At 41.8% G+C, this 16,044-nt stretch overlaps 1 protein-coding gene across 1 annotated transcript in view; it reads right to left on the bottom strand.

Moving 5' to 3' along the window:
• The window catches only part of LOC107107107 (triadin-like), a 181,568-nt gene that overhangs the window by 89,518 nt on the left and 76,006 nt on the right, over positions 1-16,044 (bottom strand). The window contains exons 14-18 of the mRNA XM_015407344.1: positions 10,294-10,320; positions 9,225-9,245; positions 7,643-7,690; positions 3,144-3,191; positions 1,279-1,302 (exon numbers count right to left, since the gene is read on the bottom strand). Coding sequence (XP_015262830.1) covers positions 1,279-1,302; positions 3,144-3,191; positions 7,643-7,690; positions 9,225-9,245; positions 10,294-10,320 — 168 coding nt within the window. The remainder of the gene's footprint in view (positions 1-1,278; positions 1,303-3,143; positions 3,192-7,642; positions 7,691-9,224; positions 9,246-10,293; positions 10,321-16,044) is intronic.

The following is a 16,044-nucleotide window of genomic DNA, read 5'->3' as shown; positions in this document are numbered from 1 at the left end:
AGGTGGGAAATTCCTGGAGATTTGAGGGATGGAACCTGGAGAGGGTGAAGTTTGAGGAGGGGTGGGACCTCAGAAAGGTACAATGCCATAGACTTCATCCTCCCAACCAGCCATTCCCTTCCGGGGAACCACTGTTTCCAATCTCAGGAGAGGAGTGGAAATCACTCAGAATTACAACTGATCTCCAGGAAGGGGGGGGGGGAGATGCAAAGCTGAAATCAGAGGGGCAGATAATAGCAGGTTGATGGTTGGCTGGGAAGGAGATAGGGTTGCCAACTCCAGGTTGGGAAATTCATGGAGATTTGGGGGGTGGAGCCTGGAGAGGGTGAGGTTTGAGGAGGGGTGGGACCTCAGACAGGTACAATGCCATAGACTCCACCCTCCAAACCAGCCATTTCCTCCTGAGTAACAATCGTTGCCAATCTCCAGGTGACGGCTGGAGATCACTGAAAATTACAACTGCTCTTCAAGTAGCAGAAATCAGTTCCTCTGGAGAAAATGGTGGACTCTGTGTCATTATACCCTGCTGAGGTTGCCACGGCACATTGACGCTGAGTGCCCAATGCCTTGGCACTCTCCAAGAGCCACTTTCTAGAGCTTGTTGTATTTATTTCCACAACGAGCCTTATTTCTAGTAGAGATATAGAGATAAACATATAATAGAAAATATATGAGACAATTAACACACTGAAGCCTTCATCCAGATATTACAAAACAGAAGTACTATGCCTTATAAATTACAGTGTGAACACAATTACCTATAGTTTTTCTACCATACTTTATATGTTGTTCTTTGGGGGTTTTAATTCATGGGTTGTGTTTGAATTTGTTGAGAGGATGACTTACATGGATTTCCTCCCTTTATGCTTTCCAGTTCATTTTGGAGTGTTGTAGAAGAGTACTGATATGTATTTTTTATGTTCCTATGTGGCGAAGTAGGTTTGTTGTATGATGGGTCTATTGTTTGCTGTAGTAGTTGCTATATTGGTTTGTTATTCTTACACTTTTCTCAAAAGTTGAAATGGTTGGCAATCACATGCTTTCAAATTTTGGCAGCATTTCTTGTTTTTGTAACATTCGGATCACAACTTACTATAGCTCATTGAAATAACAGGGTATTTAAAAAAATTAATATATTGGCCTAACACAAGGGTGGGGTGTGGGGAGGTTGTGTGTATTGATTTCAATGCATCTTAAAGTAAGAAATGTGAACAAATACGATAAAAGTGTAAAGTATACTATACATACAAAAATTATAGATAATGTAATACAGCTTACTTGCTTCTTTAGGTTTCGGTTTTTCTGAAAAAGACATCAATTCATCAAAAAATCAATTCATTTTATAAACGTTTTCTTCAGGAACAGTATGCCATGGGTATCATAGGTTGAAATTAAAAAAAGCTAAGAAGCACTTATTTAGATATCCAGATAACAGGAACTGCAAAATAATGATGCATAATCATTCTTCACTCTACAACACACAGCAAAGTTCAATAAGTATTTCTTGGCCAATCAGTGGATACAGTGGCACTCTATGAAACAGGAGAATAATCCTGCCAAACATTACCAGCATGCAACATCAAGATGTCTCACTGAAATGACTGCGGTTGTATATGACAAACATAATGTTATGAACAGAAGACCAAGGTCTGTGTATGTGTAAAGTGCTGTCAAGTCGCAGCAGACTTAGGGCAACCTCTCATGGGGTTTTCAAGGCAAGAGACTTCAGAGGTGGTTTGCCATTGCCTTCCTCTGCACAGCAACCCTGGACTTCCTTGCTGGTCTCCCATCCAAGTACTAATTGTCTTCTTAGCTTCTGAGATCTGATGAGATCAGGCTAGCCCAGGCTAGCCAGGTCAGGGCAAGACCAAGTTACTTCTATAAAATTATTTTATTTCTGCTGTCAGTTGCTGCAAAGAATCCACTGGGATGCTGGGCTCAGAAGTTATCAGTATGGCTGCCATATGCCTCCTGGGGGCTGAAAAACTCCTGCCCCCAGCAGGCATTGCCAACAAGAGAATTTTTTAAAAGGCTATCAAAATGGTGTGATGGCAATTCCAGGTATTCCCTGAAATGACATCACACCTCTTTATGAATTGCTGGTGATTCCAGAGCACTTAATAATAATGTTGTAATATTGCAGAAATGGTTTTTAAATGGTTTTAGATGTGTTTTATGCGCTGGCTTATGCCTGATTGTGAGCCGCCCTGAGCCCGCATTGTGGGGAGGGAGGGCTATAAATTGAATTTATAAATAAATAAATAAATTCCTAGAGAGGTGTGACATTGCTGGTGGCTACCCATTTCCCTCCCTTTCTTCTCTGGAACCAGTGGGAACTCAGGGGGCAGGGACATGGGGCACCTGCATCAAGTACACCATGATGTCACTTCTAGGGGGGAAAGTGATGACACTAGGAATCTCTAGAAACTTGTTGGTAAAACCATAGAGTTTCTGGCAGTCCCAAGACTATGTGATGTTACTTCCAGGGGTTTTTTTTCCTGGAAGTGACATCACACTGTACACAACTCCAACATTTTAAACATTTCTCCAAGTGCTGCTCAAAGTAACAGCAGGCAACAAGGGTTGCTGTGTCAAAAAAGGTGAACGCTTTGAAAATATTTTTGGCAAATGAAGGATGAGTTTTCTTCTGTTGTTCTGTTATTTTTATGTTGTAGCACACGAATGCACATTTCCCAAGATCCCTGATGATCTGGTCCTAGGAGTCTGCAGCCGTGGTGCTTAAATTGTTTCCTCTTTGTCTAAGGTCTCTGTAGACATAGGGAAAACAGGAAGGAGCCTTTTTTTCTGTTTCATTCCATTAAATTTGATGGAAGATCACTGATGTGAAACCCCTGAATTGAAGATGAAACAAATCCTAGTTGGGATGGTAATGGAGGAATCCCCTTATCGCTAATGATGATCATGTAGCAAGTAAACTAAAGATTAGAGAAGTGATTACTTTGTATCTCTGCATGGTTACATTGGCACATATATACTAAATTCCATCAGATATGATAAACAGAAAAGATAACTAATAGAACTATAGTAACAAATTCAAGACTGTCTGAATTTTTGAACATGATGTTACTCATCTCTCTGGCACCCTTCTCAGATAATATCAACTTCACTCAGTTTCTTTTTACCTTGCTCCACTGCCTTCAATGGTCTATCTTCTTTCTTGTCATGTACAGCTGCAAAACATAGGTAAGGATTTTCTAACACTTCCATTCACAAGAAGAGATGGTTCATACAAGCAAAAGCTGTCTCAAAGAACTAAAAGGCTACTGCTTTTTTGAAAACAGATGCCATTATCATGATTGTAATTTTGTAACGGCCAATGGCTAATTACAATAAACTAAAGTGAAGCATTATCATGATAATGATTTGACTGAGCTTTGCGATAGATATTGTAAAATGTTCTGTGTGGCAGAATTATGAGATGGGGAAGATCTGTGCAGCAGCCTGAACTGGCATAGGCCTCTCTGTTTGGTTCTCTCCCATAAGACTTTGCAGGAGGCTGTTCACCCTGCACTCTGCTCTAAAAGAACTGTTTACATTTCTGAGTTCTAGCCTTGAATCCAAAACATCTAGATATGAGGACCTGTGACTCCAAGCTCCTATCTTGACAAAGAGGGTGTTTTGAACCTGGTAATACAATGACTCTGGTCAGAGTCTTTTGGTAAGAAAAGGGAAGGATCTGGGTTTTGTCAGAATCATCCAGTTTCTTGATTGACAGCTAATCTGGATTCTAAAGGTGTTTAACACCAGTGTTTGAGATGCTAAGACCCCTCTGCCAACACTGTGGTTAGGTCTTGCCAAAGCAGCCAGAATGCATAATACATAATAATAATTCCTAAATGAGTTGTGCCAATAAAGGTTATTGTTGTTGTTGTTAAATGCTGGGTTCAAGACGCACTGCAGTGAACAGTTCTGCTTTATTTAGTAATTTCAGGAACAAGACTGAAGAATGCAGGGCAACTGCCTTGTTTAAGTAGCATGCAAAACCCACACCCGAACACACCCCACTCCCAAGGATAGGCTATTTACATAACATTGTCTCCTAATTGGTTACCTCTATTTGCATAACATTGTCTTCTCAATGGTTACCTCTAGAATCCTGGTGGTCTATTGTTCCAACTCTATGGACAGACCTGGGAGATTCCAGCCCAATACATAACAGTTGTAATTCCTAAATGAATAATAAGTGCACTATTTGTTTATAAGTATTGGTTTGTCTTTCCCCTTCTGTAAGATAAATACTGAAATTGCTACTTGCTTGAAAATTTGTGCAGTATGGTTTTCTACCAATAAATCATAGGTACTTTGGAACACGTTCTCTCTCTCTCTCTCTCTCAGCCCAGGAGCTGATCACCCCAAACATCTATAAGGCATTTTTGAGTGAGGAGTTTGCCTTTGTACTAACCTTTACAAACTAACACTAGCCAAAGCATCACAAAATAGATCACAAGCTTCACCAGACTGGATGTTAAGAAATGCACTACCCCCCAGAGAAGGTGCTCCCATCCTCTATTGTTTCCAAAGGACTACAGCCAAACCAGAGAATCTGTGCAGTAGAAACTGAAGGGGGGGTATTTTTGAAAGCCTAGAGGAACCCAGCAAACCCAGTGCCATTGTGGAAATGTCAGCTGATGTCAAGAACAGAATTACAGTCCAAACATGGGGGGTGGGGATGGAAATGCAGCAGAACCAGTGCAACGTACAGTGCCCAGCAAACCTAGTGCCACTGTGGCAATGTCAGCTGATGTTGAACACAGAAGCACAGCCCAAGTGGGGTGTGTGTGTGTGGAAGCCCAGCAGAACCACTGCAATGTACAGTGCCCAGCAAACCCAGTGCCTTCTGTTCATAATATTGACAAAGGTTTGCTACTATACTACTCTTAAATACATTCTGTCACCAAGCAGGGTATGGATGAGAAGGTCTTGAGACCAAGAAGTGAAATAAAGGGGGGGCATTGAAAAATTAGGTGAAGGGAGACAGAAATGAATGAGAAACATGTGGAAAAGAGGGAGAGGAATTAAGAGAGGGAAAGGTTGTTTTATCTTTCTGTAGCACCCTAAGTACTGCTTTGCAAGAACTAGCTGAGCTGGGTGCAAGGAAACAAAGAAAGGCTAGACTATTAAGAAAAAGACCTGCAGGCTGCAATTACTGGAGCAGCTATCAGTGTGCTGGCATGGTTGTATGATCTTTTAAGGAAGTTTACTTCAGTCTTGGAGAAAGGGACGTCTAGTTGATCCTAGAGTGCTTTTTGTTATGCTCAGACTTCCCTGCACCCCTAGTGGCGGCAGCTAGAACTGCACTTTATAAATAAAAGGAAAGACATTCTGCTAGATGCAGCATGACCCTGGCTTCAAGGACCCTCCTTAAAGGGCCTTCCTAAATCTACACCCAGAGTGGAGTGACCCCCCCGCCCCGCCCTTGATATACCAGTGAGTAGATTTATGGGGTATAAGCTGTCTAGCGTGTGCTTAATATTCACTGACATAAAACATGTTTCAGACATGATGCAGCAGAAAACCTATGTTTTCCACCAAGGAACTTAGAGGAACTGGAGTAGTATGGTTGCTACTCTATACCATACAGCCCTGGTAACATTTGGATCCTAGTGATCCATGTAGCAAGGTGGATTCTAAATCACTGGTAAAATTAGTTGTGTCATTGTATAATTACATGTATGATGGCCCCATCCACTTCCCTCCCTCAGAGGCAAGATTTTCCCTCCGTTTTTCTTTTCTTTTACTGACTGATCCACCCTAGTAATGTGTTTTCTTCTTTGCTGAAGAACTCTGGCTGTCCCACCATGTCACAGTATGATATTTTGGCTATTGGCTCAGCCCAGAAAGTTGAGGAAAGAATCAAGAGCCCCCTTTAACTTTAATGGCACTCAAGAGACTTTAAAAAAATATTTCCAAATTAACAAAATATTTTATTCAACATAGAGGGGAAAGGTCAGGTGAAATCAGGGGTTGAAATATCTGAGGTAAAACCAGTATATGTATGGACTTTAGTTCTTATGTTTCCAGCTAATAAAAGTTTCTTAAGCTTTTCACAGTGACTTAAATCTTTATGTTGAGAGGCTTTTGTTCCACTGTTTTCCCCAAACACTCTAGTACACTTTCTTTGAGTATTCTGTAACTTTTTTGATTTCCAGAAGACTGATACACTTGAGCCAATTTCCAGTACCCAAACCCCTTCTCTTGAAACACCGGTACTCTCCTTGAGTTTTTAACTGACTTGCAGTTTCTAACCACACCAGACGAGGGATCTCTTCACTCTTCAGAGCTAACTCCCTGTTTGGGTAGGGAAATTCTCCTCTCACTATAAGATCTATTTCCTTGGCCCAAAATGGGAGCCCTTGCCTACTTCTCAAATTTCCTTGCCTACTTTCTCCCAGTTCTCCTGTCTGTGTTAAACTCTCTGTCAGGGCCAGGCTTCCCAAGTACTTACCGTGATTCAGCGGGGGACACAGACGTCCTCGCAGGATCATTCCTGTTGGGACAACAGATGTGCCGCACCATGCCGTCACCAGGAAGTGATGCTGGGCGACGCTCTGGCAATGGGGCTGGAAGCGTCACTTCCTGGCGACGGCATGGTGTGTTACAGGGAGGAATGGTCCCACCGGGAAGCATGTTTCCCCCGCTGGATCATGGTAAGTACTTGGGAACCCTAGTCATGGCTGAATTCAAAAACTGTCACTACTCAACTCTTCTCAGCATCCAGTTCAGAAGTATTTCTTTGCTCAGCTGATGCTAACCAATCAGATTGCTTGGAGCAGCCTGTCACTGAAGGCTCTCTGGCTCTGTGAAGAATTAACCCTTCATACTCCTTTATCTGTTTGTACAACACATCTAAGCTTCTTAAAAAGTGCAGTCCATCACAACATGTTAGCAGATATAGTATTATAATAAATATTGGTAAATATATGCAAAATTTGAGCACTTAAGAGAAAAAATCAATTGAACACCATGCATTACCATTTTATATCAGTTAATGTTTAGATTTTGAAAATCATGCCTCCCATTTATCTTTCAGCCTTTCTCCTAGGAGCGCAAAGCAACATATATTGGGCTATCCCATTTTCTCCTCATAACCTGTTTGAGGTAATTTTTGGCTGATAAACAGTGGCAGATTCAAGTTTCAGAGTTGGTCAGGGACATGAACCTGGATTTCTCTCACACAAATTTCACTTTGTAAACTCTATATTATTCCCTGAGACAGAATTTTTTGTACATTGCAGTGGGGTAGCTGTGTAAGTTTACAACAAAAACAAAGAACCTACAGCATTATAAAGACTAACATATTACCATTGCAATCCTAAGCAGAGTTACACCCTTCTAAACCCATTGATTTAAATGGGTTTAGAAGGGTGTATATACTGTTATAGTACCAAAAGTTTTTGAGAGACTGAGCCCAATTAATCAAATGCAGTGAATAAAATCCACAGTCATTAAGGTTTTTTCTGTTTACAGAAAAGTGGCTGGTCTGGGGCATTTCTAGGCAAAGCTGAAAAGTCCTGCAATCCTGTCTTCATGACAAAAGAAGCAAAGAATGGGAGGGAAGAAGGTAAATAATTGAAGAGTGATTTTAAATTTTTAACTGAAAAAGCATTGAAAATGTTTTTACCTTTTTTAGTCAGATGTGTAGTAGGTTCTTGTTTAGCTCGTTCAGCTTCTGAAAAATCAAAATCAGAATTGTAAATGAAATGATACATGATAAATACACAGATCAGACCCTGCAAAAATAATCAACACAGACACATATGTGTAGAATATTTTTCTGTGTGATTTTGTTCATGATGACAATCCTGCACTTATATGGAACTGTAAAATTCACAGGATAACACAGACAGAAAGAAGGCACAAGATGTCAAGGTCATTTTAAGACTAGTTTCTCCTACAAAAGCCCCCATGATATTAATAGAATATTCTGAAGTACAAAATGTCTTTCCCCAGTATAAATGTATCTCTCAAAATTTAAAAACGCGGGTTCATTTCACAAAGCAGGAATACAGCAATGTGCTTAAAATAAGCAAAAAACGCAAATGCCACAAAACCCCAATTTGTTAAAAAGGAAAGGCAACGAAATTTATATAAAAACATAAAGCTGCTTGCTAATTAAGCTTAACCCACAACTCATTAGAGGAAGGAAGTGAAGTGCAGAGTGGCATTAATATGAACAATGACTCAAAAAGAAATGTACAAGATGCAATTTAATTGTGGTTGCTTGGAGATATGCCTCTAAATCAGTGGTTCAGTATATGCAATGTTGAATTATTTGTTGTGCTTGTGAAATTGTTTATACCATGCTTAACAGTTGGCTGAAAGGCTCCAGTCATTTCATGCTGTCCATAAATGTGTACATCTGAGAGCAGGGCCACCGCAAAGAAGACTACATACCATTGTTTCTACTCTATTTATGAGGTTTTAAAAACAGTATTATTTGGAAGGCTAAAGAGGGTGCTCCCTTTTGCCCCTTGCAAAATCAGCTTCCCACATTCTAGAAACAAGACTAGAATCAATCAGTCTTCCAAACAGTGGGGCACTTGACAGAAAGAATATGCTGCTATTGCTTAATCTGTTTACTTGGAAGTCCCACTAGTTTCACATAAAACTTGCAAGTAAATCTGCTTAATGACAATAGCCTAATGATCACACAGAGTCTCTCAATGCAGGCAGTACCCAGTCATTCAGAGGAAGGAACCACCTTATACATACCCAGAAATGTGCATGGAGATCAACATACTGCATGGAATTTATTTATGCAAAGCATTTTTATGCCACCTTTTCACCCAATTCAGGGTCCCAAAGGTGGCCAACAGCAAAATATTAAAAGATTTCAAACTTTAAAAAGCATTTAAAACAGATGGAAAAGCTTCCTGTCTTTCCATTGAGTCCTGGACTGGGTGTTTGTTTACTGCTGCATATATGTTTGCATGGCTTGGATAAAGTCAGTCTCCTCACAAGGGAAGGGAAGGGAAGGGAAGGGAAGGGAAGGGAAGGGAACGGAAGGGATATCCATTAGCAAGAGGGCCAAGGAAGTCAGGGGAAAAATGGTAACACCCTTACATAAAGGTTCCTGAAAGAGTACCTGTATATTTACAGGGGTGAAAAACTCATCATATATTTACATGCTGGCACAACTGTTACAGTAAAAGAAGGAGACATCGAATGCTCCATTTAAATACACATACAATTACTTTACCTACCTCTTGATTTATGAATTTCTACTGTAAAACAAAATATTTGATTAAACAAAAATTACTATAGGAAAAGATACCTCACAGCCAACTGAAATTGTTTATCTAGAGTGGGCAGGCTGACTCCTTATGGACCTAGATTGGGAAATTCAAGTGTCCCCACAAAGCAAGGGGCCTCCTGCCTCCACCCTGGACCTGCCACATTCCTCCTCCTCAGAATTCTTGCCAATTCATTCAAGTTTTCATTAGAAACAGGAAACAATGGCTTGGATTTAGTGCAAAATTTCCACTTGCACCACTAGAGGAAGGAAGGAAGGCTGCAGATTGTGGCTAAGATTCCACAATACTCTACAGGAAAACCATAGAGTTTGGAGGTATCCTAGAACATCACACCAATGTGGTGACATCACATTCAAGTTTTTGTTGGAAGTGATGTTATGCCATCATTCCTCTGTTCCCACTTAAGTAATTCTCAGATGAAGATGAGACATCCCTGTGCTTTCATGGTTTTGAGCTCAGTTAATGAGGACTTGCTACAGATTTTGCTTTTCAGAACCATTTTCCCCATTTTCCCCACATCATTATAACTATTCTGACAGACAGACATATTGGCCATCAACTTGAATACTGATTCAGTAATCTATCCTTTCCCATGCTTCAGCATGGCTGTCTTTTCATTTTTAAAGTGATACATATACATGTATTTAATTAAATATACATCCATATAAAGCAAAAATTATTTCAAAAACACTGAAAAACTGCAAAAAAGGGAGGAGGCTGGTTAGTAAAATCATTGTCACTGTCAGCATTATACGCTGGCAACATTACTGCTATTTATTTTTTTTCTAGCATAGAGCAAAAAATGGTTAACACATTTGTGGGGAAATTATATTACAGGACTCTATCCAGTTATTCCTTTGCTTTTATTGTGGGAGGAAAAATTCCTCAGCTTGAGTTATTCGTCCTCTGATACAGTAAGACAAGAATAAGCTTTTCCAAAAGAAAAAGACTTAGATGAAGGGAATCATTGGATCCAATGTATTTTATTTTAGGATACAATATATACAGTGTTACCAACCTTTTGGCTTATGAGTTTCAGGTGTCACTTCAAAATAAAACAAAATATTAAAAATATTAGGAAATATGCAGTATGTTCAAAAAGTAAACAGAGAGCATTACTTTATACAGCCTCTCTCTTTCTCTTTTACACACATACATATATACACGCAGACAGAAAGCGATTATGGGCTTTTCTGCATTCTCATTCTGAAAACATCCACACTTAAATTGTTTCCCCGCCAAAATCATAGTCTGATTGAAGCACACAAAGTAAAAATAGAACTCTCTCAGAGAAACATTCCATCCTTGGAATGGCTTGGGTTCTTCTGGACCGGAACACTAGCCTCCACTATGAAGTAAACTTTAAAGCTGTGTTGAAAGTGGAGTACTATAAAGATAACATTTTGCAAACATTTTCAGCAGTGTTCAGAACTGCCCCATTCCAGCAGCGTTTGTTTTGAAAGAAGTCAAAAGTGTTCAGCAATGCAGTCTGAATGGAATGCTTCTTGGATTTGGTTTGCTTGCCGTCCGCATTTTGTATAACCAGTTGGCAACATGGTTGTGATGTCGTCCCATTTGTTATATGAACCCTAATAAGTTAACATCATATCCATGTGACTTGTACAGGAAGTGCCTTCACATTCAATGATTACATTTGCCTCACATAGCCAAATCTTAGGTGTATAGTTCCATGACATCATTCAGTATGTGAATACCCATGTAATTAAACCAAGCAGTGAATAACAACATAATGTTAAGAATAAAAATACCATTGAAGGAACAGCTAACAGGAGGAACAGTGAATACAGACAGATTCAGAATGGGAAAATTCTCGTAAATAATATTCATTTGAGGAAATATTAAGTAACATCTCCATTTTCAGCTTGAAAAATGAAATGGATTAATAGCTGGATGCAGCCCTTCTACAATTAATGTCCTTTTTTGTATTTTTTTCATATGTGCATTTGTGTGCACGCGCATGCGTGTAAGTGTGTGTGCACATGAAAGTCATGGTGACCTCTGGTGACTGTGTATGCCCCTGGAAGTCATGGTGACTCTGGTGACCAACCCATACTGGGGACCTGGAGGATATTCAGAGAGGTGGCCGAATAAAGCCTGCCTCCCGACTGCTGGTATTCCGAGGAAGTCTCCCATCCAAGTACATGCCAGAGTTAATCCTGCTTAGCTTCCAAGATCTGATGAGATTGGGCTTGCCTGGGCTATCCAGGTCAGGGCTATGTCCTAAATGTTGATTGTTAAATATATGAATGTCTATTTCCTAGGTCACATTATGACTTGGGGCATTTAGAATACTAAGGGCGTGTCTAAACGTTTTGCCTGGGGACATCCTTTGGTCAGGTTAAGAGCAATATTCCTGAGTTCTGCACTTCTCTGGCATGCACGAACCTGATTCGGATCAAAACCACAATGTGAGGGGAGAGGTAGCTTAGTAGGGTTGCCAACTCCAGGTTGGGAAATTCCTGGAAACCTGAGGAGGTCAGCAGCCTGAATAGCCTAGTTTAGCCTTCACTAGTCAGGGCTTGTTGTAACCAGTGCCCTGGGCCTTGAACCCGGGGTGGTCTTTCTCGAGACAGAGACATCCCAAAACAACCTGTGAACCTCCACAAGCAGTGCCCTCCTAAAGCCAGGCTTGGATTAAACAGTGGCTTTTGCTGGGACACTAGGAGAATCACATCTTGGCTGAGAAAACTCAGGCCAAGTGAAGACTCCCCAGGCAGGATGCATTGCCAAACATCCTCCATGCAAGCAACCTCCCCTTCTCCTGTAAGCTCAGTCCAAAAGGACTAGAATGGGCAAGTCTCTGCTCTCACCTCAAGCATCTTCTACTGACCAAATGGCAAGTCTTTTGTCTGTCAAATGTACAGGCAGGCAGGGACAAAGAGCCTCTGGTCTGTGCTATTGTCATGAATGAAGTATGGTGCATGTTTCCATCCCCAACTTCTGGTTCACCTGTATGTCAGGAAATACCTTTGGAATTTGTCTAAAATATCTGCATTCTTACACCTACACCAGACCTATCAAGGTAAACATTAACTCTCCATGTCTAGTGAATGGTCTCCCATTCAGGTTCATCCTGCCGCATATTAAGAAACATCACTTCTTTTGTCTGGCACCAGGGAAACGCCAGACCACCCTACTGTTCATTAATGGACACTTCCAGCCCAATCACCCCACACCTGACTAATCCCGGTATAGCTATTGTTAATCCAGACTCTGCCCCTCTGAGACGTCATTGGTCACAGCTAGGTCATGCACCTCCTGACAACCGCACCCCCTGGGACCCATGATTGGTCCAGGTAATCTTTTGTTTTCACCTAGGGCAAGACCTTCAAGACCTCCCATTGATCAGCATTGTTCTCTAATGTCTATATCTGTCCATGCACATGGCCTCAGAATGTGCCTCTGCCCTGATGCCAACTGGCAGTCCTTTTGTTTGGGTCATAATCCCATCTCTATGAACTTTTGCACATCTGAACAGGTCATATCCCCCCGTAACTGACCCCTTTATTCACTATCAATCACCTCTGCTTTCTTAGTTCTGTATTAGCTTGCTCTTTTTGAATGCTTAGTATGCTTGTAATTAGGGAAATTCTTTAACAAAATCTATTTAATTTACTCTTTAAATCTGGAGTCTTCCTATTGTACTGGACCTTGGTATACAATTGGTGTGCAATTCCTGTACCTCTCTGGTCTCCCCTGCCACATAGCTAATTTCCCCAAACAACAAGGCAGGCCTTTGGCAGTAACATTCTATCCTAAGCAGGGTCAGCCATGATCAGTACTTGGATGGAAGACCACCAAGAAATACCGCGTTGCTATGCAAAGAAAGACAATGGCAAACCACCACTGCTTTCCTATTGCCTAGAATACCCTGTGCATGGGGTCACCATGAGTCAGTTGCAACTCAGTAGCCTCTTCTTCTGAGGAGGGTGAAATTTTAGGAGCAGAGAGACATCAGTGGAGTATAAGGCCATACAGTCCACTCTGAAAAGCAGCCATTTTCTCCAGGGGAACTGTAGTCTGGAAATCAGCTGTAATTCTGGGACATCTCCAATCTCTGCCTGGAGGTTGGCAACTCTATGGTTTAGACCTTCCTTCAACAACACTGGAACTTTCACATACATGAAATAATGCACTTTCAATCCAATTTCAAATTCCTGAATAGGAATGACTTTGGGAAGCTGCTGTTTTCCCTGTTTGAGATAATATATATGTGGAGCCCACAGGTTGTGAAGATGGCATGGGAGAAGATCTGAAGATTCCTCACATACCACAATCCCAATCTGAATCAAACCCACATGTATTTGGGAAGCGCAGAGCTGCAGAATACATCTCTCAAATGGACCTGGGACATCCCTGATTGTAAAGTACTGGGTTCGACACATGGAAGACTTGGACCATGATGTGCGTTAAGACGAATTTATTGTACTTCACACAGGAACTGCCGAACGGCCCTGCAAGGCCAACTATATACACACCCATCCAGCACACCCACAGTCCCATTGGAGGGTTTGAATTTCCTGCCAAAGTTGCTATTGGTGAATGCTGGGGGGAACTGGGATCCTAGACTTCTATTGTTTGGGGGAGCTAAGCTCTCTACTGTAGCTGTGGACCCCCAGTGGCGGTCCGCGTACATAACACTTGGGGTAGACTTCCTTCCCACTGCCATTTTTATACAAATGTCTTTTTTCATTTTTTTAAAAAAACACAATTGTCTTGGCCTGTATATGTGCCAAATTTCAGCATTCTGGTTGGGCAGAAGTAACTTGACCATCTATAGGTATAATTAGAATCCATGGTTTGAAAAGCTATTTGTAAAACTAACCCCTATTCAGACTTTTTTATATTCATGGTGTCTTGGAGTATGCACATACCAAATTTCAGGATTCTAGTGCATACCTGAGTGTTACCACCTGAGTTTCTAACTGAGTAAATGAATGACCAGGGCTCAAGGTGATTTCCTATCAAGGTATGGTAGCAGCCTTCAAGGTGAGGCCTGGAGATCTCCCAAAATTACAACTGATCTTCAAACTACAGGGATTGGTTCCCCTGTAGAAAATGACAGGTTTGAAGGGTGGACTTTTGAGCTCCCTTCCTTCCCCAAACTCTGCCCTCCTCAGGCTCTAACCCCAAATCTCCAGGAATTTCCCAACCTGGAGTTGGGAACTCTATTCTGAATAGCAGCAAAGAACAGCCAAACCAAGTCTTGACATCTCCATTCTTCAGTACCTATTCTATCTGTTTACTGATTATGGGCAGGGGAAGCAGGAAGGGCCAGGTAGGCAAGGCCCACCATTTGTGGGGCCAGACGGGGGAGGAAGAGGGTGGCCAATCGCTGGGTCAGGGATGGGTGGGGCTGGGCGAGTGGCGGGAAGGTAGATGCCTTCTGTCCCTCCCCAGGCCAATGGCCAGGCAGCAGGGTGGTTGGGAAGGGGAGGCCTGTTTATAAGTGAATCAAGCCACTCACCATCCCCACCAGACCACCCAGACATCTCCCACAGGATGGAAGCCTTGTTCCGGGCAGACGAAGTGCACCTATCAGTTTGGGGTATGGACATCTGGCTACATGGGGTCCATTATTCCCTCCTCTCTTGGCTACAGCTGTAGGGGCATTGGTAGGAGCAGGACCAAGGGGTTCATCCTGCTCTTGTGGCAGTGACAGCATGGGTCTGGATCCGTTTGACGGAAATTGGCCTGCGTGCCATTGTCCAGAGGTGGGGACCCCTTTAAGGGTCTTGGCGTGAGGGCTGAAGGGAGCAAGCAAATGCAAGGACTAACAGCGATTGCCCTCACCATGAGGTGGCAGGGGAGTTCACACAGTGGCAGGCATCCAGGTGAACCCCGGCAACCTGCCATCCCGCAGTCTCTACCCATGTTGGCTGGCTGGGTAACGGATACCTCGGCTGGCAGACAGGTTAGCCGACGGGTCGGATCCGGTGGACCTATGCTTTGCCAATGCCTATTACAGCTGTAACCAGTAAAGTTGTGGCCAATTTTATCCACCTAATTTCCAAAGAAACTGTGTGTTAGTGGTCCATTTAAACGGGGCAGTATAAGGCTGGCCAAGCCTCTCCATCCCAAATATGACCTGGAACCTCAAAAGATTTCAGCTACATTTGCAATTTTCCAGATCAAATCCTTTGAATACAGTAGCTCCATTCCAGACCCTCAATTGAACACCAGTACATAACACAGCCTTCGGTAATCACTTCAATGGAGGAGAAACCTTTGTGCATCATATTCAGAAATGAATATGGAGGCATAGAGTCCAATCTAGCTGATTCCTTACATGCACTTTTTAATATGCACAGCTCTTTGTTTATACAAGAGCTGCTAACAGTGAGTTGGGCACTAGCCCTGTGAACGTTATGGTGCATGCACATACAACTTGCATGTACATATGTACACCTGTTTGTAAGAGAGCTTACGCACACTCACTTTGCAAATGAAACAAGCAACCAGAACTTGGATAAATATGGGGTTGTAATCACACATTCAACTGCACGTGTGTGCATGCAACGTGATAATTAATCTATGTATGTATAAAGAATAGTCAACTGTATGCTGTACACAGAAGCCCTGTTTATAAGTTACAGTGAAAACACATACATTCTGTGTACAGTGTACACTTAATCGTTCTTTGCATGTCCACTGAGCAATTCTCATGTTATTTTCCATACATGTACAACTGAATGTGTGATAAAAACCCAAACATTTATTCAGGTACTGGCCTCCAGCTTCATTTGTA

Source organism: Gekko japonicus, unplaced genomic scaffold (assembly GCF_001447785.1).
Source record: "Gekko japonicus isolate JY-2015 unplaced genomic scaffold, Gekko_japonicus_V1.1 scaffold252, whole genome shotgun sequence".
Classification (NCBI taxonomy): Eukaryota; Metazoa; Chordata; class Lepidosauria; order Squamata; family Gekkonidae; genus Gekko; species Gekko japonicus.
The sequence above is the reverse complement of the archived record's forward strand: the minus strand, read 5'-3'. Positions and strand labels throughout refer to the sequence as shown.